The following is a 22,317-nucleotide window of genomic DNA, read 5'->3' as shown; positions in this document are numbered from 1 at the left end:
GAACGGCTGGATTTTGTGCAACCCTGGTCTACAAGACTGGGATTTAATTTTGAAGTAGATTGTGAGAAAGCCTTTTACATCACTCTCACTACATTCTTGGAAAGGAAAAAGTAGTCTTTTGAAAGAATTTTAAAGGGCACACACACAATTCTTAAGATCTTATACCAGAGGTCAAATACTGGCCACTTTAATGGAGCTCAGCAGAGGCTGACCACAATTGAACAAGGTGGGACAAATGTCCTTGTAGTGGGGCGTGGGTGGCTGGCTGGGATTACCCTTTGCTGTCATGCATGGGAAGTGTGTGATATTATTTGCACAGGAAAAATAGAAGAAGCATGAAGAGGATGTTTTGTTTTTCACCCTGTCCTTACAGTTCTTCTGCAGCAAAGACACGAGAAAAGAGAACTGGGGGTGGGGGGTAGGGAGAGAGACAGGGGCCCATCTTCACTTCTTGTCCCAGAGCCCATTCCAACTTTGCTACACCCTTGGAGGACAGGAAGGGCAGCTGCTGCAGGCCTACACTGAACTCATCTTCAAAGTGCAGCTTCTATTGCTGAATCTGGAGCAGCAGATTCTGAGTCCTCTAACCTCCCCTCTGCCTGCCTGATGCCATGGAACTCCTCTCACACCACCTGGCTTCACCTTCTCTTCTTTCTCCTATCTTCAAAATGTCCACTGTTGCCATAGCACTCTGTAGTTCTTATCCTTCACTGGCCTGGAAAGAGAGAGGAGGAAAGCTATTCCTTCAGCCCCAGCACATGTTCACTGGCTGCAGCAGTCTGGCCAGCAGAAAAACCAACTCTTCTCACTTTAAGCCACCACACAACTGAGCTGTTGGAGGGCAGCAGTTGGCTGCTAAGGTGGGTAGGAATAGAGATGGTAAGAAAACAATGTGTGAGTGGGAGAAAATAGAGGTGGGAATAGGGGAAAAGAAAAGCGGAGGACTAGTTGGGAGAGGGAGGGAAAGAAGATGAGCACTGATTTGTTAGAGACAGATTACTGGTGAATAAAGAACATTGCAACTTTACCACCTCTTTAGTCAACTGACTATACAGGATTAGGTTTTCTAACTATAACTAGTAAATTATGAAATTCTTAAAGACTTAATCTCTAAACAGTGTTTAATCAACTTATTGACCTTTTTTAAAAATAATAATAATAATAATTTTAAAAATGGCGCCCCCCTTCAAGTGGCGCCCGGGGCACATGCCCTGCCTGCCCTACCCTAGATTTGCCCCTGCCACACAGAAGTTGGAGAAGGCCCTGACTGGAGGCATAATCTTTATGCATTCTCTGAAACAAATACACCTGCCTTAAAAACAAAAAAGGAAACTTTAATATAATCTCCAAAACCTCAATCCAGATTAATAATCACAATTAATAAATTGCTTAAAATAAAAAACTGACAGTCTGTCTTGCTTTAAAAAGAAAAACAGGAAAGCCAAAACAGCTAACAATAAATTAAAGAACTGATAACCAATCAGAAGATGTACCGAGTGTTATGAACATAACTTAACATGAACAAAACCACAAAGCCCTTCCCTTGTCCCAGAGTGAGAGAGGGAAATTCAAAAACAGAGTCCCTTCATCAACAGTCAAGTTGCCTTCTCCTCAAAGGCTGTCCCTAAGAGCCATTGTATGGTTTCACCATACAGTGAAAATTCAACAGTGATGAGGCCAGGCAGGTATTGCATAACAAGGGCACTGTGACAAAGAAAGCTCTCCTCTCACACCTACCCATCAGAGAGCAGGAGAAGGCCTACAGAGAGCAGGATCTCTGGTGGAGATGCAGGGGGTGGCACCCCATTGGGTACTAATCCATGTAAGACAGGAATGTCAAACTGTCGTCCTCCTGCTGTGGTTGGCCTACAATTCCCATCATCCTCAGTCACAGGACCAGTACCAGGGATGATGAGAATTGTAGGCCAACATCTGCAGGATGACAGCAGTTTGACACCCATGACATAGGGTTTTCAAAGTAAGGGACAGAAGTTAATTGAGCCCCGTAATAGACAACCAATACAAATGACACAATATTAAACAATATGCTCTATCAAGCCAGCTCCTATTAATAACTGGGTAGGAGCATTTTGAACCAGTTGAAGTTTGCTTATAACACTTTTAGTCACCTTTTCAACGACTCAAAGCAATATATGCAAAAGCACAATCTTCCACACTGCACAAAAGTCAATAGCAATGGTAAAATAAGATAATTTTATTCATTCATTCATTCATTCTATTTCTATACCGCCCTTCCAAAAATGGCTCAGGGCGGTTTACACAGAGAAATAATAAATAAATAAGATGGATTCCTGTCCCCAAAGGACTCACAATCTAAAAAGAAACATAAGACAGACACCAGCAACATACTGTACTCTCGCCCTGCTAAATAAAGAGAATCATCACGTTAAAAGGTGCCTCTTTGCCAAGGTAGCAAGGGTTAAATAATCTATTTGAAGAACCACTTTGTGGCAAAAGATAATATTGGGTTTTAAAAAACAAACAAAAAAACCCAATAGTACTTGAACAGCTGTTCCATTAACATACTACATTAAATATCAACACATGCAAGATTCAGAAAAGTGAAACACTTACCTGGAAGTCATCATAGGGGAAAAGCAGCATCTCACGCAAGGCATCATTGAGTATTTGTGTTTTTTTCTGAACAATGACATTCTCATAGTCTATTGGCTCAATCAGCTTTGGTTTTGCCTAAAAATCAACAGAAACATTTGAGTTATCAGAAATCTGTAGTTTTCTTATTTATTTTTTAAACTTAGTAGAAGTTACTCATTGGCTTTCAATGAAGCCATAATATGCTGATTTCCCAGCCACAGGATTCATCTCCAGCCCAAAATTTCTATAAACGGTCCTCTTTCTTATGTGTCGTCAGTTGGGTGGTCAACTGGGCTCAGCTGAACACGCTAGCTTGCCACTTGGGAGCTCTTTTGGAACCCTAGCTCAGGGAATCCAGAACTATGAGAATCTCTAGCATTGTACTAATGTGTACATTGTACTAATGTGCACTGCCTTGATCGTTCTTTGAACCCCAAGTCTCTGGAAATTCTCTCAGTAATGGGCTTGCAATATATCAAATTGTGTGTTTAGACTGGCTGAAATGTTCAAGACTCCCTGCATGGAAGACCGGGTTCTTCTCAGGCCCTCCCAAAGTGGGCTTGCACTTGGCTACAGACTACAAAGGATCCTGCTGTGAGCTTGCACAGACAGTCATGGAGCAATCATTGAGCCTAGCACCCTCAACCCTGATCACACACACTCCTGTCATCTCTCAAGCTGCCTCCACAGAGGAGTTTTAGCCTCTCTTCCTTTCAGCATCAATTCTCCCTGAGCTTTATACATATCTCACTTGGCTTTTTTAACATATCTCTTAAGGATCCCCTTCAGATATTCAAAACTGACTAACACAACAACAGTCATCTGTGTTGCTGCTCCTTAAGCAGACCCTGTTCTTGCACCCACCCCCACCTTCTTTTCCGTGGTGGTGTGAATTTGGGGCAGGGCTTCCAGGCAGAGGAAATGACAAAGGAGAGTCAGCACTAATGGGGTAAAGATGAAGGAAATTGTGATAGGGGAGAAGGAAAATATTAAACAAAGTCAATCAATCAAAGTGTATTTCAATCAAACAATAAAATAAACATATTACAACCAACTGGATCATGACTGTGTTAATTGTCATTTTTTCCACTGCTGCGAAACAAAACTTAGCTACCATACTAGTTGTGGATTTATATTGGAAAGCAATAGCCTGGTATAAAACCCCTCCAGTCTGTCCAGATACCTCTGCAATCGAGGGGAGATATACCTTGTACAGGAGTCCTTATACAAGGGGCAATATAACAAAACATGCTGGATTGTTTCTATCTCCTCTGGGCAGGTTCTCTCCGCTAAATGACATTTTAGAGTATTTGCCCTGCAGGAGTGCAAAAGGAAAGGCATTATGTCTAGCTCTAAAGAACTCCTTTCACAGCCTGGAGAAGGTGACTGTTATTGCTGGACATCGACTAATGGATAACAATGGCAAAACAAAGAACTTTTATATATTTGTGCTAAGGTATAAGGATTGTTATTTTTCTGTGTTCCAGTTAATGTCCACTGATTCCTTAAAGAAGGAGGAAGCATGCATCCCCTTTTTGTGGTACCATTTATGCTTATGAAGTTTTACTCTAGATGTTTTTTTCCTGTGTCTGTTTTTGATATGGTGTCTCTAAACTATCATCTGACATATCTATAACATAGGTTTTTTTAACCAATTTCCTCAAAAGTCTTTCAATAGCTAAACTAGTGTCAGAAAATATTGCTTGCTTCTCTGTCTTTATAAAGACACAACGAATTGTTAAAGGCTTCTTTAATTGTTGTTTGTTTTCTTCTATCCCAAGAGCAGCCCCTCTTTATACCAATTAGTCTATGGGCCAGGGGTCTAAAAATGGGTCAATTGCTATATTTTGAGTGAATAAACAGGGTAGTGTCTGGTTTTTTGATTGCTTATGACCCTAGTTGAATTATTAGACATGATGGCTTTTGATGAGTAGCTTTCACACACCTCAAAGCCACCTTTGTGTGCAAAAAAATAGCTTTGAAAACATAATAAGCCTTGTAATTATAAAGGTTTTTATTCCCTGTTCTGCATATGACAGGACCAACAGTTCTCATCACCTTCCACAGTACTTGCAAATATAAGAATATAATAACAGCCCTGCTGGATCGGGCCAAAGCCTATCTAGTCCAGCATCCTGTTTCATACAGTGGCTCACCAGATGCCTCCAAGAAGGCCACAAGCAGGGGTGACGGCTTACATTAATATAGTTGTTTGGCCATCATATGGTCACTGTTGCTTATTACGTATTCTAAAGCTTCTTTTTAAAAAAACAAACACATCGGTGGGTTTTGGGGGTGAAAGCTACTTATTATGGCTAATAATTCTACTAGGGTCATAAGCAATCCAAACACACTACACCATTTATTCACTCAAAATGAACTGATTGACCCTTCTGGCCCATAGACTAAACTACTTTCCAGTTCTGTTTTGTACGGTTTTGCTTTACAAATCTGCAGTTACTCATTGCTGCAGAATATAGTCCCATGAGTTTCTGCATGCAACATTATAATTTTAGTGAAGTGTTTCTTTAATCATTTTTGCATATATATTCCACTCTTCCTCTGAGGAGTCCAGAGAGGTACACATGGTTATGTTGATCCTGACAACAACCCTGTACGGTTGGGCTGAGAGATCGGTGACAGCCCAGAATCACCCAGTGAGTTTCATGGTTGAACAAGGTTTTGAACTTGGGGAAGGTATGCATTTTCAAATCTTGTCCTCAGATCCACTCCAGCCTTCTGCTGAGTCAAACCCCTAGCCCATCCAGCTCTTGGAGCGCTGCTGTCAGTCAGTGCACACGATCCTCTGACTGACTGCTCTGACTGACTACTCTGGCAGCAGCTCTGTAAGGTTTCAGTCTTTTCTAGCCGTACCTGGAGAGGCTGCCAGGGACTGCACCTGAGACATTCTGCATGCAAAGCAGACAATCCATGTTCTTTTAACTAGTTCCAATCTTAATTATGATGCTACCTTTTAAAATGATCTGTTTGTTTTTCAAATGGTCACTGGGATTATATAGCATGGTACCTTGAGATTGTGATAGAGAAGATGATGGATTCAGTGAGTTAGGAAGTAAATAAGTAATATTTGGAGGACCTTAGTGTGTGTTTGATATGCATGAAGTTGTATTCAGATTTTCTAAAAATATTGGGTGTATTTCTGTTTAAATGGCTGTACATGCATTCATTTTTAAAGTGAACATGGATATAAATGTGGGAACCAAATATGAGAACATTTCTACTGGCATACACTGTACAAAGACTGCACATACAGTGAATAAAATAAAAGGTAAAGTGTGCCGTCAAGTCGATTTTGACTTCTGGCACCCACAGAGCCCCCTGTGGTTTTCTTTTGTAGAATACGGGAGGGGTTTACCATTGCCTCCTTCCGCACAGTATGAGATGATGCCTTTCAACATCTTCCTATATCGCTGCTGCCCGATATAGTGCCAGCAGGGATTCGAACCGGCAACCTCCTGCTTGTTAGTTAAGCATTTCCCTGCTGCACCATTAGGTGGCTTGTGGTTAGGGCTCCTGATATCTGAGGATCTGCATATGTGCACTAACAGGGTTGGCCCCCCATTCAGACCTTGTTATGCCATCTTGGATGCTGTAACTACACCCCACAGGCTATTCACCCCCTCTGCTAGCAAAACCTAGAGCGGGACTTTCAGCACCCTTAAGGGGTCACACATGAGATCAGCAGAATTCAGAAGCAAGTCTGTAGATCTGCCTCTATTTCTACCGGTATATTGCTATCACCCCTTCCCTTTTGGTTTGCTCATTTAATCAATCCCAATTTGTGTCCTTATCCCTTTTGCTTGTGTAACTGATCTGTATTTGTGGAACAAGTTGCCAAATATTTCTGTTTCATATTGAGCTTCTGTTACTGCAAACTTATCTTTGTTTTCATGATCCTGGCTCTGAGTTTGTTGCTTCCTTATAAGTACTCTTAACACAGGCCTTGACAAAATTTCTTTCGATCTAGGAGCAATGGCCACATGACAAAATCACCAGACTTACTAACAGACATTGTGGATGATGAGAGTAAATGGACTTATTTTTATCCCCATTACACATAATATAGTTGGAACAGAAAGAGAGCTGCCTGGGACAAATAATTATTTTAAACTAAATATCTCTACCTCTGAATATCTAGTCTAGGCACCACAGTTAAGTGTCTAGGCATCATGGCTTCCTGGCGCCTGGGATTTGTCACGCCCTGCTTTACTCAGACTTACAATCCTTTGGTATTCCACACTTAAAAACTGGCCTCAGAGGTAATTCCCCCAATTTGAGTAAAAGCATATTCACAGACCACAGTTGTTGATAGAGGTCTGAGCAAGTGTGGTAAGAACGGCCATAAGCAAACCAAGGTTAGTGCCATTGCATGGGTTTGGATAACAGCAACCTACATTACATGAAATAAAGTTCTGCTTGACATCTGAACCCACCCAGAGTTTTGAACCAAACCAGAAAGGTACACATTCAACACAAAACACAACCAATTTTTGTGATAATATGACTATACAAAATTGAATTATAAGGCAAGATTTACTTAAGTTACAGATTTGCACAAAGATTATACAGTTCATAGAATAGAATTCTAGGCTACAGAATAGAAGCAATATAGTTATTTCAATCAATTCAATACTGTCACATTTATACCTGGGCTGGCTTTTATCTATTTATCTGACAGTTAAAAAGCAGTTAATCTACTTTATTGTATCACTGAAAATTCTGGAATTTTGTTCATTTAACACTGGGCATCCAATTTTACTTTTTGTGACTAAAAATTCACCAGTGGCTGTTAAAATAAATGTAATTGAACTGAGGCAAATTGCCCAGGTAAGGAATAGAAATATCTTCTATATATTTAATTCTCTAAAATGTACCCGTGGCTAATCCCATTGTGGCAGCTCTTGCAAGAGTTTGCAAGCAGCTGCCTGGATAGCGATGGGTGAGAAAATGGAGGCGGCAGCAGAAGTAGGGAAAGCGGAACAGACTGGGGCTGAAGGGAGGGGGGGAGAAAGGAGAATCGGCTGGAACTGAAGGGAATAGGTAGTAGTAATGTATTATGCCTCACCTTCAAGGAAACAAGTGATGCCCTTATCCAGTCCCTGAACAAAAATATTTTGGTTTTTTTTTTATTTAAAGACCTCTGTCTGTATATCTGTGAGACGAATTATGCCATAGCATAATTATGGTATCACATACTTTTTATCATTTGGTAATCATCGTAATATATCAAAATCGGCTTCAGTTATGCAAATAAATATGAATAAAAAATAACTAGCACTATTTAAGTTTCCTTTTGTGATTGAATTCCCATTCTACAATGCTTTTGTTAGTCCCCTTTTTATTATAAAATATTTAAATCCTTACTGGACAAACAAAAATTTACAGAGTTTAGGTGCTGATAAGATGTAAGATTGCTTTCATTTGATTTAAGTATATCATGCAAATAGGAAGGATTTTTATTCAAAGATTACAAATTTTCCATTCTATGTGGAAAAGTTATCAAATTTTAAGACAATGGGATAGGTTCTTCCTAGAAAAGGCTATCAGAAACGCACAGATCCAGCACAAAATACTTTGGACTAACCTATTTTTGGATTGTTTAATGACTACCACATGGGAATATTCCCATAAGTAAAATGTTGTTTTGGAAGAACTTCAAAAGAACAAAATGTTACATTTGGAAAGAAACATTATCTCAAAAAGGCTGGAGAACTAGAACTAATTTTAAATAAAAAGTGCATACAATGCATGTTTATATAAAGGGCAAGTATAATTACATGGTTTGCACCACAAAAATAATTAGTTCAAAGAATAATATAACACCTACATACAAAAATGTAAGCAAATACTTAGCAGCAAAAGCAAGAAGCAGTTTCACTGCAGAAACCGTTAATGTGATCATCTAGATTAAAAAAAATAAAAAGTAGAAGGGGAGGAAGAAAGTGGGGTCTTTTTCAGTTGAAAATAAATGTGACAGTAGCTTTATCTACTCAACTACTTACGGTAATTTTTATCTACATTGCAGTTTTATCTATTCAAAGGTCCTCCTGACTACATTGCTAACCAACTAGATCATTCAGTCTCAATGTACTGTAACTATATTCAAACATTTTCCTATCAGCAACGAGTTAAATATAAGGATCTGTGCAATGACCTGTCAGGACCAGAGACCTGTTAAACAGGGATTTACACTAAGTGTTTCATGCACATCCAGGGGTGGGGGGTAGAGAGTGTTTTATGCACATCTGGGGTGGGGGGTGGAGAGGAAGGCAGGTCTTACCTGCCCCTCTGTTACTCTTCCGCTGCACCCCACAGATACTCCACAGTGCTGTCACCGCACAGCTACAATGCTGACCCAGCAGCCTACAGGCAGTGTCAACACCTTGCTGACTATGCATGCACACACACCATTTATGTGCTGACACCCCCTGCAGGATGCTTGGAGCAGCACTGCAGACGTGTGCCACGTTGTTTAATACCGACAGTGCCGCGGTGGGGTGGAAGAGGAGCTACGGACTTGGCTTTCTCCTTTTACAGCACACACTCACCTCCCCAAACAATTTGGCTGGGGCAGCTCAAAGCATTTCAGCGCCTTGCATTAGAGGCGCTGGAACACTTTGTGCACACCCCTACTACTGTTACATGCAACTGAATTATATTACCTCTGTCTTTCTTTCATCTCCCTGGTAATGCAATTTCCTTCATAAAGGCTAATTAAAGGAGACAACATACTGGTTGGTATGGCTATTCGTAATTAGAAATGCATAGGAGAGAATAGATTTGATTCAAGATTCCCTAAAACAGTCAGCAGCAGGCTACTGGTTTCTCCATCCTCTCTATTGGAAATAGTATGCCTTGATATAATTTCCAAGCTACTAGAAAGGAAATGCACAAAAATTTCAGTAGCACACCAGACATATTTTTGTCACAAATAAAATGGAGTTTAAACTTTATCTGCCTTGCTTCCCAAGCAGGATTTCAAATATCTCTGAGCCATTTCCCCCTAAATGAAAAGTATTGTAGGAATGTCATTGACCTCTTAGTTGCTCCTTACCACTTGAAATAATATGGCTATACAAAAACAAAAAACCCTGATCAAAGCTTTTTAGGGACAGTATTTACAGTATTCTAGAATCAAGCTACAACTCAGCTTTGAGTTATAGGCTTTGGGTAGTATGACATTCAGTTTCAAAGCCAGAAGTGTCTGCAAGCCATATTTTGTTCTTCTCAGATGCTTGCATGCAGAAGGTCCCAGGCTCACTTCCCGGCCAAGTAGGATCATGAGGGATTCCTACCTGAAACCTCGGAAAGCCTTCATTCAGTATAGATAATTCTGAGCTAGATGGACTAAGTATGTATAAGGCAACTTCCTATGTTCCTAAATTTACTTAATTGATTTTACTCTGTTATTATGGGGATTGCAGAGGAAATACTGGATTGGTTTTTTTTTTTTTGCAAAACATAGGATTATGTTTCAACATATACCTGAATTTAAAAATAAACACACATTTGAAAAGGACATTACATCTGATGGCAAAAAAACACAAACATAGCAGTTTTCTAGTATTTAAGGGTTGATTTTTAAACTGCTGTGTGTTAGTTATCCTTTTACATAAGATCTGTACCAAATTTGGAGTGGCCTAGTTGATGTCTGCAAACAGATATCAACTCTCTCGTCACCTAGTTGATGTCTGCAAACCTCCAGGCAGATCTGACAAACAGTCTTGATTTTATGAGCAATAGAATGTTCAGGCTTTATAAACTGCTGAAACAACTCATCTAGCTATACTGGAAATATAGTGCTTCAGTATAATTTCAACCAGATAGACAATTCTCTCTCTCTCTTATGGGGAACAGAGATTTTAATTACACCCTAACATGACAACTAATTCCACTTGGTTGCCAGTGAGGAACTACATGTCTTTAGTTAATCTCAAAGCAAGACAGGTAGGTAGGTAGCACAAAGATCCAGTAGCCCTGAGTGTCAATTCTCAACCATAACCAATTTTTTGCTCTGCAAAAGAATGAACTTCTATTCTTGGAAGGATTGCTGCACTCATGGGAGGTCACCTCTCAAGAGCAAAAACCTTATTCTGCAAATAGAAACTGCTTCTGTTCAGGGAATGAAAACTTTAGATTCAACCTATCATTTACACACACAAGCTAAATTTTTTATTTTTAAGCATACAGGCTTAAACTGGTAACACTTAAAGATTAAAGTAACTTGTTGCCACTAGTATGAAGAACTCTACTGAATGTCTTTTACAGTTATTAATAGAAGTACGAATGTAATTAAGACGGGTCAAATAAAGGTGTTTGGTATTATGTTAGTGAAAAAGCCTCAGATTGCCTGGATCCAGTGAATGAGGCCCACCCCCTGCAAATATGAGCCAAATCAATCATACCAAAACACAAAATTCAACTGTAGGGGAAGGGGATCCACCAGTCAGTGATATATATAGTGGTCTATGAGTGATCTATGGAAGGTACAGTCGTGTGCACGCACACATGTTCACACATGCTTAAGTACAATCTTCATGCTCCCTATCACAATGCTACTGGTGACCTCTTAACAGCTAAGTCTTGTAATGTCAATCTCCAATGGGTAAAGCAAGCAGAGATACCCCCATTCTCCCTACCCCAATTCTCCCTGCTCCCACTCCCAACAGTGGGCCAAGTACTGTAAGAAGGTACCACTCTCATTACAAATAGTCCTGCAAGAGTACAAGCCTAACAGTGAGTGGGTGCAATGTTCTGCTGTGCTTTGTGGTTTTCTGGAGCGGGGCCCAGGTCTGTCAGCAATAGTTAGAACAACTGGTTATATGCAGTGAAGTGGAAAAAATTCCTACGTATGTTTCTCAAACAATTGTTTTTACATATGCTTCCTGAAAACTATTATTTCCTGCAAGTCTCAAACTGAGGCATATCATGGATAGCTTCAATATGTAACAAGCATTTGATAAGTTATAAGAATCTATTAATTAATGGACATTAAAAGGTTCAGCTAAATTATTTACACACAATGCTGTGCACAGGCTCAAATCATCATTTATTTTATAAACACATGCATATTTTAATTGGATATTAACCAATTAAGTAGCTTAAAAAATGCTACGAGTATGAAAAGTTGTAACCCAACACTTCCTCTCTCAGAAGAACATTATACTCCAGAAATTGCCCCCTCCCCCAGCGGAAAGTTATATTCCAGAGTTTTAGCATTTTCTCTTTTAGTTACTCACATAATTTTATGTCTTAATTTTTAAATCATTAAATATATTGTGAAGGAACCCTGTGCATTACGGGAGTCAGCCTTCATTATCCTGAAAGTGAGAGTATCACTGAACCTTCACCAATTCATTAATCCTGCCTAGAGCAGGAGAAATGAATACTTTGCACCCCAAATCCCCTGTGGGGATGGTAACTGGAAAACTCCTTGAAGTACGGACAGGTGGCAGCCTCAAAGTTGACTTTGTCCACCAGGGCCTCTCATCCTGATTTGAGGAGCTATCAACCTGATCCCTTGTGGCCTACCTCTGACTGGTGCAAAGTGCACAGTACCCCTCCAGGAGCTTTACCTACAAAATTCTTTTAAAAGTGTGGTTTGGCCTGTGTTAATTTGTCAGCTTTTTACCATCGATTTGCGGGACCACCCATCACCCAGATATGTAAGTGCTTTGCTTAGACTGTAGAATGTGTTAGAAGCTTTATTTTGCTAATGCCTACCTAATTCCCCTACCCACCTTGGACCCTGTAGATTAATAAAAGTAATATTTTAGAGAGAACAATCACACTTTGTTTGTGCATGCTCAGAGACTCTGGAGTCGGCTCCCCATGATCTGGCCACTCGGTTGAACTACAGAAGGGGTGAACCAAGCCAGAATCCCACTCTGAGGTGACAAAGGGGATTCTCCAAAGGTCTGTTCAGACCCAGTTCTGAGGTATCTCTGGAAGCAGAGAGTGATGGCAGTGACTACTAGAACCTCACACTGGAGCAGGAGTTAGCTAGTGAAACTATCTAAGGGGCTTCCTTCGCATATATTCTATTGAGCAATTATATTTTCTGGCTGTGTTTAACTTGCTTTTGAAGGCAAGTAAATTTATCACAATGATATCTTAAGGCAGCCCTACATATTCTCTTAGCAAACATCATTCCACACCTATATTTGCTTAGAGTGCAAATGTAGGTGGTGAGAGGGGTCACTTGCAAGTAGTGTGTAAGCCACCATACACCCACTGATTATCTCCTGCTAGCGCACCCTTGGACCATTCCCCTCTACAGCAGTGATCTTCATTCATTTCGTGATGATCTTCATTCATTTCACCCTGTGCTTGGTCCAAGGTGCCCCCCAGCAATGAAGAGGGGAGGGCACATGCTGAAGGTGCTCGCCAGGCACCTTCCCTGCAGGCTGCTGCCACTCGCAGAAGGCACAGCAGAAAGCAGAGAGGAGGTTGCATGCACAGAGACATAATGAGGAGGAGCAGGTAGGGCACGTGCCCTAGGCACCACTGCAGGGGGGTGCAAAAATCCCACTGACCCCCGGCCCCACCACCTGCCCCCTCCCCCACAAAATCAAACCATTGGGCACCCCATGGCACATCTCCCAGGGGCCCACAAAATCAAACTGTCGGTTGGGAGGGCGCTGGGCGCCCCAGCCATGGTGAGCGTTCAGCTCCGGGCACCTCGCTGCCTGCCGACTGCCCCCCCCCCAGATCTCCACCGCCGGTCAGAGCACATGTCACATGAGTCGTGACGCATGAACATGATCAGCTGCACGCTGCTGTGCTGGGGTGAGAGGAGAAGAGCATCTGTTTGCAGCCTGGCTGCTCCTTCATCTCGATAGGATCCTTTTTTGCCCAATAAAGTGTGTTTTCCAGCTCCAAAGTGTGTATTTATTTATTTAAAAAATTATGTTTACCTGGGGATGTGGGGGGGAGGATTGAGGAGGGAAAATGTTAACTTGGGGCACACATGCTTTTGCTGGGGTGTGGGGCAGGGGGCAGGGGGCAGCGGCCGGCGGGTGACCTGACCTCCCCACTACCCTGACAGTTGAAGGGGTGGTGACAGCAGTCTGCCCCAGTCCTTCCCCTTTCCCCCTAGCCTGAGCTAGATATGTCTCTTGTTGTGTTTTTTAATGTTTTTTCCCTTCAGATTGGTGGTGGTGGGGAGATTGAAGGAAACAGGTTGGCCGGCGTGCGTGCGTGTGTACGAATCAAAATGGCAGCCACCAGCTCCCCACCTTCATTGTTATGTGAAACCCCATGTAAGCCCCTTCCTGCTCGTCTGTCTGTCTCGGAGGTGGCGTAGGCGGCGGCGCGGCTGGGGAGGGGGCCCCTATCTCCCAGCAGCAGCGTGTCCTGACGACCCTCCCCTCCCCATGGCTGGCCCGGCACAGGCCCTGCATGGCTGGCTGGCAGGCAGCCGCAGCACCTTGCCGAGCCGGAAGTAGCTCTCAGATGCAGCAAAGAGCAGTGTCAAAGTTCTCTCTCTTCTCTTCCATCCCTCTCCCCTTTGTGTGAGAAAGCAGAGAAAACGATAGCTTCCTTCGTCCCCCCCCCCATCTTATCAAGGCTTAATCTGCAATGCTGGTTAGACGTGATTGCAGGCTGATGATGACAGCCTCCTGGGAAAGAGGGACTGAGGTTGAATGTGAGGGGGAGAGAGCAGAGTCGCTCAGGGAATCATTCTGAAAACCAGCGAGAGAAGAAGCAAAACTTTCCTTTCATGATCCTCCTGTGCTGGTGGGTTATTAATTCATTGCTGCTGTAACTGGCAACTAGTGAGATCTGTTGTTTGCAAGTGGTCAGTTTTCCTTTCCTTTCATTCCTCCCCCCACCCCTGGCACTTTGGCTCCTTTCTCATTCTCCCCCCCCATCTCTGTTTCCGTACTTCCCTACTATGCAGCTGCACACACACCCCTCCCACATTACCACCCAATACGACCCCATCCCTTTTGCTTTCTGGCTGTTCCTACCAGCCTTTTGTTCATCACCTCCCAAAGATCTGCTGTGGGGAAAAAAGAGAGCCCACAAAAAGAAGTAGGAAGGAGAGAGGGAGCGTGAAAGGAAGGAGAGGCGAGTAGGAAGACAGAGTGTTCCAACAACACCGCCCCCCATTCCAAACACCCACCTTGTTGGATGGATAGAAACTTAGGGCTTAATAACTTTTCCCTTCACCCCCAAACGCTCCACCCTCACACAGCTTGATCAAAATATGCTCCCAGAAGTTGTCTGGTGGTGGATTCAGAAGTCTGTTTTCTCCCAGAGAGAAGTGATACATTCCAGAGTTCACAGGATTTACGAAAGATACTACATCACCAACAGGCTTTTAGCAATGTTTTGCAGGGGTGCTGCTGTTTTTATGAGACATGAGTTTGGGTGTGTAATGGGGAAATTGAGGAAAGTTCATCAAAGGCTTTTTGCTTCAGTTCAAGCTGCAATTACCCTAAACTAAATGCTTACTAGAGAGTAAGGCTCAGTGGGACTTACTTCTGAGTAAACATGATTAGGGTGAATGATTTGTGCATTTCCTCCTTTTGTGGATTAGTGCAAGTGCATAACTATTGTATTGTGATGTTTTTGGTTCCTTCCTGTAGGATGTTTTAGAATGCTTTACCGTGTCTGTGTATAAAGATCAGAAAAGTACAAAAGTGGATGTGTTTCAGTGCCAACAGCTACAAAATGAAGCATTTGCTAAATTCATTTAATGGGATGGTGAGGATTTTTATGGGATTAATGGTATTATTAATGGGCCAGTGTGTTATGCGCTGGTGTGTGTATTTAGCTTAAAAACTAGATTTTTTTCTCACACACCCTCTTCTTTCTCCCTCCCAAATTAAATAGTCAGTTCCTTTTAATTAAAGTCTGAACTATGCCTGGTTCTAGGGGGCGTGTGTTGGAAACGGACATTGGGGATAAATAATTGCCGTGGAGGTGGTGGTTTTGATTTATTTGTGTGTGTTTTTTATGTATAACTAAATTGTATTTCATTAAATCAAATCTTTTTAAAGATTGAGAAACGGGTGTAGAGATTCCGGATAGTCTAGACCAGGGGTCCTCAAACTTTGTTCCCCAGATGTTGTTCGACTACAATTCCCATTATCCCCAGCCACAATGGCAAAAGAGAGCAGATGTTCGGAGTTGTAGTGCAATAGCAGATTCATGGGTGGGAAAGCGTTTCTGCAGAGCTTCAGAAGCAGTGAAAAACTCCCTCCAATCTTTTTAGTTCATTTGTACGGGCAAGGCTTTCAATTTGATTATTTTCCCCTTGATTTTTCACCTATGCAAGTGTATATTTGAGGTTTCTATGGGGAAATGCATTATTATTCAGAAATGAAATGCATTATTGTTCAGAAATGAAAGCTAGTTTATATTTGTATTTATGTTATGTTTATGTTTTGGCAGTGTGAAAACTGTTATCAGGAGATATATCTTGGCAGTGTGAAAACTGTTACCAGGAGATATCTCTTTGTCTTAAAATCTGAAGAGCAAGCCTTCAGATTAAGGGTATGTAAATAGGCTGATATGGATACCAAATTAGCTTCTGTGCTGAAAAATAAAAAATGATTTTTTAAATTGTTTTAATTATGTCAGTGTTTTAATGCTAATATTATGGTAATGCTAATATGGTAAAATACAAGTTTTCTGAAAGATCGGTGTCAGATGTTTGGGCGGGGGGGGCGCAATTTCAGTGCTTGCCCTAGGCGCCATTTTCCCTAGTTACGCCCCTGTGCATGCACTGTAGGTGAGGCGAGGAGAGGCAAGTCAGGGGCTATCAGAGGGGTCTGTGCAGGCCACACAATCTAGAATATTGCTCTACAGGCAGGCTTCTTCAGCTCTTTGCTGGGGGAAAGAGAAAAGAAAGAGAAAGCTAAAGAGGCCATTTGCACTTGTTCTCTTGTAAATCACCACCACCACCAGGATTATGAGGGAAGCCCAGAGCTGGAAAAACCCATGTTTCTTTTGTAACATGGAATGTTGCTCTTCGCAACAGGAGTCATATTTAAGGCCAGATCCCGAAAGATATTTATGGAAAATTCCATTGCCTAGAAATAGTATTTGACTTCTAAAGCAATGTGTTCAAGTACTGGCATGTTAATGAAGTATGCATCAGAACACATACAAAATACAGAACACACACACAACCAACACAAAATAGTTGTCAAAAAATTTTTAGAAGTCCTTGGTAGAGTTCTTAAGGTTGCATACAATAGCCTATTAAAAGTGCTCAATCATTTTAATGTTCATATTTCTTTTACTCAGGAAAAGCTGCTTTTGAAAAACATAACTGTACTGTTTGTTTTAACAGTGAAAGACTGTGGGGTTTTTTTGGCTTATACAATTATGTTCTAGTAGAGTGATCCTGTTAGCTTGCTAAAGCAAACGCTAACAAGCAAAAGTGTGTGTTCCCCTTCTTTTGCAATTGCACACAGACAGTCCTTTATTTACTTCAATATACATGACTTTCAAAAATATTACAGCCTATAGGCAACATCCAAACTAACTAAATCATAACTAAGTCCCACTGAAATCAAGTCATTCTTAACTTGTCTCATTGATTTCACCTGGATCTTAAGATCTTCCACAGAGGTCCTGCTCCGGGTGCCTCCAACAAATAGGTGAGGCAGGTGGCTATTAGGAAGAGGACCTTCTCAGTCATGGCATCCGGTTGATGGAACAGCCTCCCCAGTAAGGCCCACCTGGCACCCTCATTGTAGTCTTTTAGGTTCCAGATGATACCATTTTTTCCACCCAGGCCTTTAGAGTTTTTTAAATTTTATTTAAATTTCTTAAATGTTTTGATTTTTTCCCTATTTTATTTGTGAGTTGCTCAGAGAACCTGTTATGGGGCAACTACAAAAATAAAGTTATTTTTATTTTATTTTATTTTATTATTTTTACTAATTTTTACAGAGCATACTACTCTGGAGACTAATATTTTACATTCAAATGACTAGTCTTAAATTTTAAAGTAGGTATAATTAGTTTCTCTCACATAAGAAAATCAATTCCTACTTTTTCTAGGACATCATATCCTCAGTGAGAGGAAGGATATTTCATCATCTCTAACAAAAGGATATTTAGACAACATATTGACTTTGGCATTGCTTACACTAACACTAACACTTTCCAGGGAGGCAGACTCCCTTTTGTTCCCTTACAACCATTTTCCATTCTGTACCTTCACTTGATGGGGACAAATAGGTTTTAGCCTAGAAAGACTACAGACAACTGTAGTACTATAACAATTACTTCTGCTCTTTAACAATGCTACATTTTAAGTACTTTATATATTGATACTAAAGGAACAAAAAAAAAAACCACTCTGGGGATATAAATTTTTCTTCTTTTTTAAAATTGCCACAGGGGCCAATGGAAGGGGATTGGGTTGGCAGGGAACGTCACTTACTTGTCTGAGGGAAGCTTGCTTTTCTCACCCCACCAACTGAACCACCTATGATAATTGTGTAACTTCTCTGTTTAAGTGACACACAAAATGTATTGCAAGTATGAGAACCAGATTATGACCATGATCCTCTCTCACTATCATACCCAGTGCGAACTATACAGGTGTAATCAAAGAGCATCAAGAACTTAGTCCACTTTTACCATAATTGTGTGAGTTTAACATGAAAAAATATTTAACACTGCTACAGTAATATGGTTGTAGTGTTTGTTTTTCAAGCTGGCTTGACTACCTAATGATGGCAGAAAGACACACAAGCTTATATCAAACACACACAATTAAGGTGGGACCAAAGGAAGAAAGTAGATGAAAGACAGCTCTAGTAGGAGCTGTGAAACAGAGTAAAAGCAAGGTGCAGGGAAATAAGTTGTTTTAGTTACAGCATTCCAAGGTTTGCCAGAAATCTGTGTGGGAGATTTGTCTACAAAGACAAATCTGCTGCTGCTCCTCCTCTGCACATTACTTCCCCATCCTAGCAGCAAAACCCTGCAAGTCACATACATTTCTGGAATACCCCCCCAAGGAAAAAATGTAAAGGAAAAGGGGGGGAAACCATTACACATAACAGGTTTTGCAATCCAATCTCTCATTGATAACATAGGTAATCATGAATGTTAACTATTTGTAGAAAATTGTGAAAATGGTCCTTTTAAACATTTTTTTGTAAGTAAATCATTTTTTGTGATTTCTCCTCTGTACAGAAAAGCAGAGTTCACTAACGAGTCATGGACATTATTGTAAATTATTGTTTTCTAAAATGTTTTAATTGTGATTTAAATTTTTTTAGATAGTGAGCTCTTTGGGGACAGAGAACCCTTCTATTTAATGTATTTATATCTATGTAAACCACTTCGGGAACCTTTTGTTGAAAAGCAGTATATAATATAAATTAAATCACAATTAAAACATTTTAGAAAACAATAATTTACTATGTCCATGACTCATTAGTGAACTCTGCTTTTCTGTACAGAGGAGAAATCACAAAAAATGATTTATTCATTAATAAAATCTAATTTTGAGACCTGGCAAGTTATGGCTTAAATCCAGATGCATTTTGTTAAGAGTATAGTTTCACTATTCATGTTTTACAATATTATTAAGTATACTTAAAGTTTGAATTTTTACAGGTAGCAGCAAAAGCAATACAGAAATAAGGTAGGTAAATAAGGTAGGTAAAATTTCAAATAAGGTAGGTAAAATTTCAATCATTGTACAGTAATATTAATAAGCTCTCAATGAATAGAGGAGAAATTTCATCATAATAAGAGATTACATACTACCAAACTAGTCCTAAATTACCTTACAAAACAGAGAAATTGCTTCTTATTATTTTTATATCTATTTCCATCTACTTAGGAACATAAGAAGCTGCCTTATTCAGAGTCAGACCATTGGTTCATCCAGCTCAGTATTGTCTACACAGATTGGCAGTGGCTTCTCCAAGGTTGCAGGCAGGAGTCTCTCAGACCTATCTGGAAATGCCAGAGATGGAAATTGGAACCTTCTGCATGCAGATGCTCTTCTCAGAGCAGCTCCATCCAGAGGCGTATCTAGGGAAAATAGCGCCTAGGGCAAGCACTGAAATTGCGCCCCCTGTCCAAACATCTGACACCCATCTTTCAGACAGCTTTACCATAATATTAACTCAAAAATACAAGTCAAGCTCGTTAATCTTTTAATATTTCAAAAACTATTTAGCAGTGGACATAGCCAGACAAAAAAATGCTGGGAAACTACAAATTTTAGTATGCTGGGGCTCATGAAATACCCAAATACTATGTGGAGGTGTACTTGGAAAACTAAACAGAAGTGCTTGTCTAATTCTTGTAGCATAGCTATTACATACGTTTTAAAAATAAATGGAGAATTTGACTTTTCCCAGATACTCTGAAAATAATTAAAGGATATGCAGAGTAAACTGTGTCATTACTTGGAATATATTCTAGTATTTCAAAAAGACAGTTAAAATGAGAGAAAGAGAGCAAGAAACTCCCAGTGGGCCTTAATACTAAGGATTTCACACTGATTCAAAGACAAACTCACCATTAATAGCCATATTATTAAGATATCACATTTAACTCACTTATCACAAGAAGCAAAGTAAGAGCAAATGAATATAATCCGAGCTCATAAGCTTCAGCTCAGTATTCACAAGCCCTGATTCTCTGTACTTAGTGCCAAACTAAATATGCGTACAGTGACATATTATATTTTTTTAAAAAAATTACCTGCAGCCCCTTCAGGGGGGCTTCCTAAAGGCCATGTGTAGGGGGTCTGTAACTGTTCCCCCTCCCCTTGCTGGCCTCTAGGGCCTCTCAGGGACCATTTGAGTATGTGCGGTGCCCGTTTTTCAAAATAATTTTTTTTAAATGGCTACTGAAAACAAAATGGCCACCGTGCATGCTCAAATGGCCTCTGCAAGGCCTGGACTGGCCTAGGGCCTCACAGAGGCCATCTGAGCATGCATGGTGGCCATTTTGTTTTCAGTAGCCATTTTTAATTTTTTTTAATTTTTAAGAATGGCACCCCCCTTCAAGTGGTGCCCAGGGCATGTGCCCTGCCTGCCCCACACTAGATACGCCCCTGGCTCCATCTCCTTAAGGAACTATCTTTCAGTGCTCACACATGAAGTCTCCCATTCAAATGCAAACCAAGGATGGACCCTGTCTAATAAAGAGGACAATTCATGCTTGCTACCACAAGACCAGCTCTCCTTCCATTTACATGTAGTTATCTGTGCAGGAGCAGGAATACAGCAGAACACCATAGTTAATTCTTGACTACATAATACAGTACTAAAGTGAATGCCAGAGGTAAACTTTGGAAGATATTTCATTGTTCAATTATTATAGATTTAATTGATTTCAAAAGCATACTATATAACCAAGTGCAAGGCTACAGCCAGAGGTGAATATATTAGGGGAAACACTAAGTATTTTAACATTAATTAAAGATAGAATATATAAAATGAAGCATAGCTTGCGTTACCAAATTTGCTTACTGTCTTTTTGCTCACTGAAAAATAGCATTTTAAAACACTTGGTGAATCACTCTTAGAGATGACAGTTTTCATGGATTAACACCCAGAAAAGATCAGTATTCAGTAACTTGCCTTAAACCCACAACTGCATTTTTAATAGTCTGCCAAAATGGAGGGCCTTCTGATATTTCAAATAAGGCCTGGTGCAGATAAATGCATACGTATAGTCAATCTAAATCATGGTTGCATCAATGCTGGTTAAAATGCTAAACCTACAACAAAACCCTGTTTCAGCTTGCAAAATCTACTTGTTACCTTTTACACAGAAAGGCTCGAGAGGAAGGAAAACTGTCTTTACCACAGTTTTCTTGGTGCAGATTAGGGGTGTAGCTATAATTGAGCAGATGGGTTCAAAGAACCCATGGCCCCCAGTTCCTGAGGGACCCCAGCTCCACCCCTCCCTATTTTCTTCATTATCCCACTCGCTCCAAAGGACTGCCGGGAGGAGTGAACATGGGCCCCATGTCCCCCACTATGCCCCTGGTGCAGATATCAGGTGCACTAAAGTTGTAATGCCAAACAATGTTTTGGTGTTACATGTATGAGCCGCAGTAAGCATTGGACTATGGTTCAGGATATTGATTTAAGGGCAAATTATAATTTGTGCATACCATAATTTATCATGTTTGGGCACAATGACAAACTATGGTTGTTCAAGAAACTGGAATAAAGTGACAAAACTGGAGCACAGGAACAGAAAGCTGCACACCAGCTCAGGTACGAAACACCAAACTAAGTTGTGGCTCAGTGCATTCATTATGAAGAACCACAGTTAATGAAAATCCACTTCAAATTAGAGTTTTACATCCTTCATGATAAATGATGGTTCACTATTCAGAAGTAACACTGAACCATAGTTAAGAAAAACAAACCACTGTTAAGCACTGCATCTAAACAGGGTTTAAGTGGGGGGAGACAAAGCTCTTCCATTTACAGTGTTTGTATAACAAGAAGCACAAATTCACGGGGTAGAGGCACAAATTCCTGCTTCAGTGTTACTTAAGAAACATGAAAAAAGGCTAAAGTGAGTTTTTTCTCCCTCTCCCCAGCTTGCCTGGAGTGTGAAAAACTTTCATTTATCTGCAAAGAGAAATAAAGTAAAATACATCAGTTTAAACACTTATCTTGCTACAATAAAACCATAAAAGACCAAAAGGTCTAAAGAAAAAAAGTCAAC

The 22,317-nt window shown here is 40.5% G+C and overlaps 1 protein-coding gene across 27 annotated transcripts in view; it reads right to left on the bottom strand.

Annotated features, from left to right (window-relative positions):
* Positions 1-22,317, bottom strand: part of DOCK9 (dedicator of cytokinesis 9) — a 234,727-nt gene that overhangs the window by 160,022 nt on the left and 52,388 nt on the right. For 13 of the 27 annotated variants that reach the window (XR_008318483.1, XM_053304846.1, XM_053304830.1 and 10 more), the window contains exons 1-2: positions 13,875-13,895; positions 2,596-2,712 (exon numbers count right to left, since the gene is read on the bottom strand). Coding sequence is in view for 26 of the 27 variants with exons in the window: in XM_053304846.1 (XP_053160821.1) it covers positions 2,596-2,712; positions 13,875-13,880 (123 nt within the window). In the remaining variant the exon portion in view is untranslated. Of the gene's footprint in view, positions 1-2,595; positions 2,713-8,917; positions 8,947-13,874; positions 13,896-14,609; positions 14,620-22,317 lie in introns of those variants that run through there. The other 14 variants (XM_053304835.1, XM_053304841.1, XM_053304844.1 and 11 more) reach the window with 3 other exon arrangements.

Source organism: Hemicordylus capensis, chromosome 3 (assembly GCF_027244095.1).
Source record: "Hemicordylus capensis ecotype Gifberg chromosome 3, rHemCap1.1.pri, whole genome shotgun sequence".
Classification (NCBI taxonomy): domain Eukaryota; kingdom Metazoa; phylum Chordata; class Lepidosauria; order Squamata; family Cordylidae; genus Hemicordylus; species Hemicordylus capensis.
The sequence above is the reverse complement of the archived record's forward strand: the minus strand, read 5'-3'. Positions and strand labels throughout refer to the sequence as shown.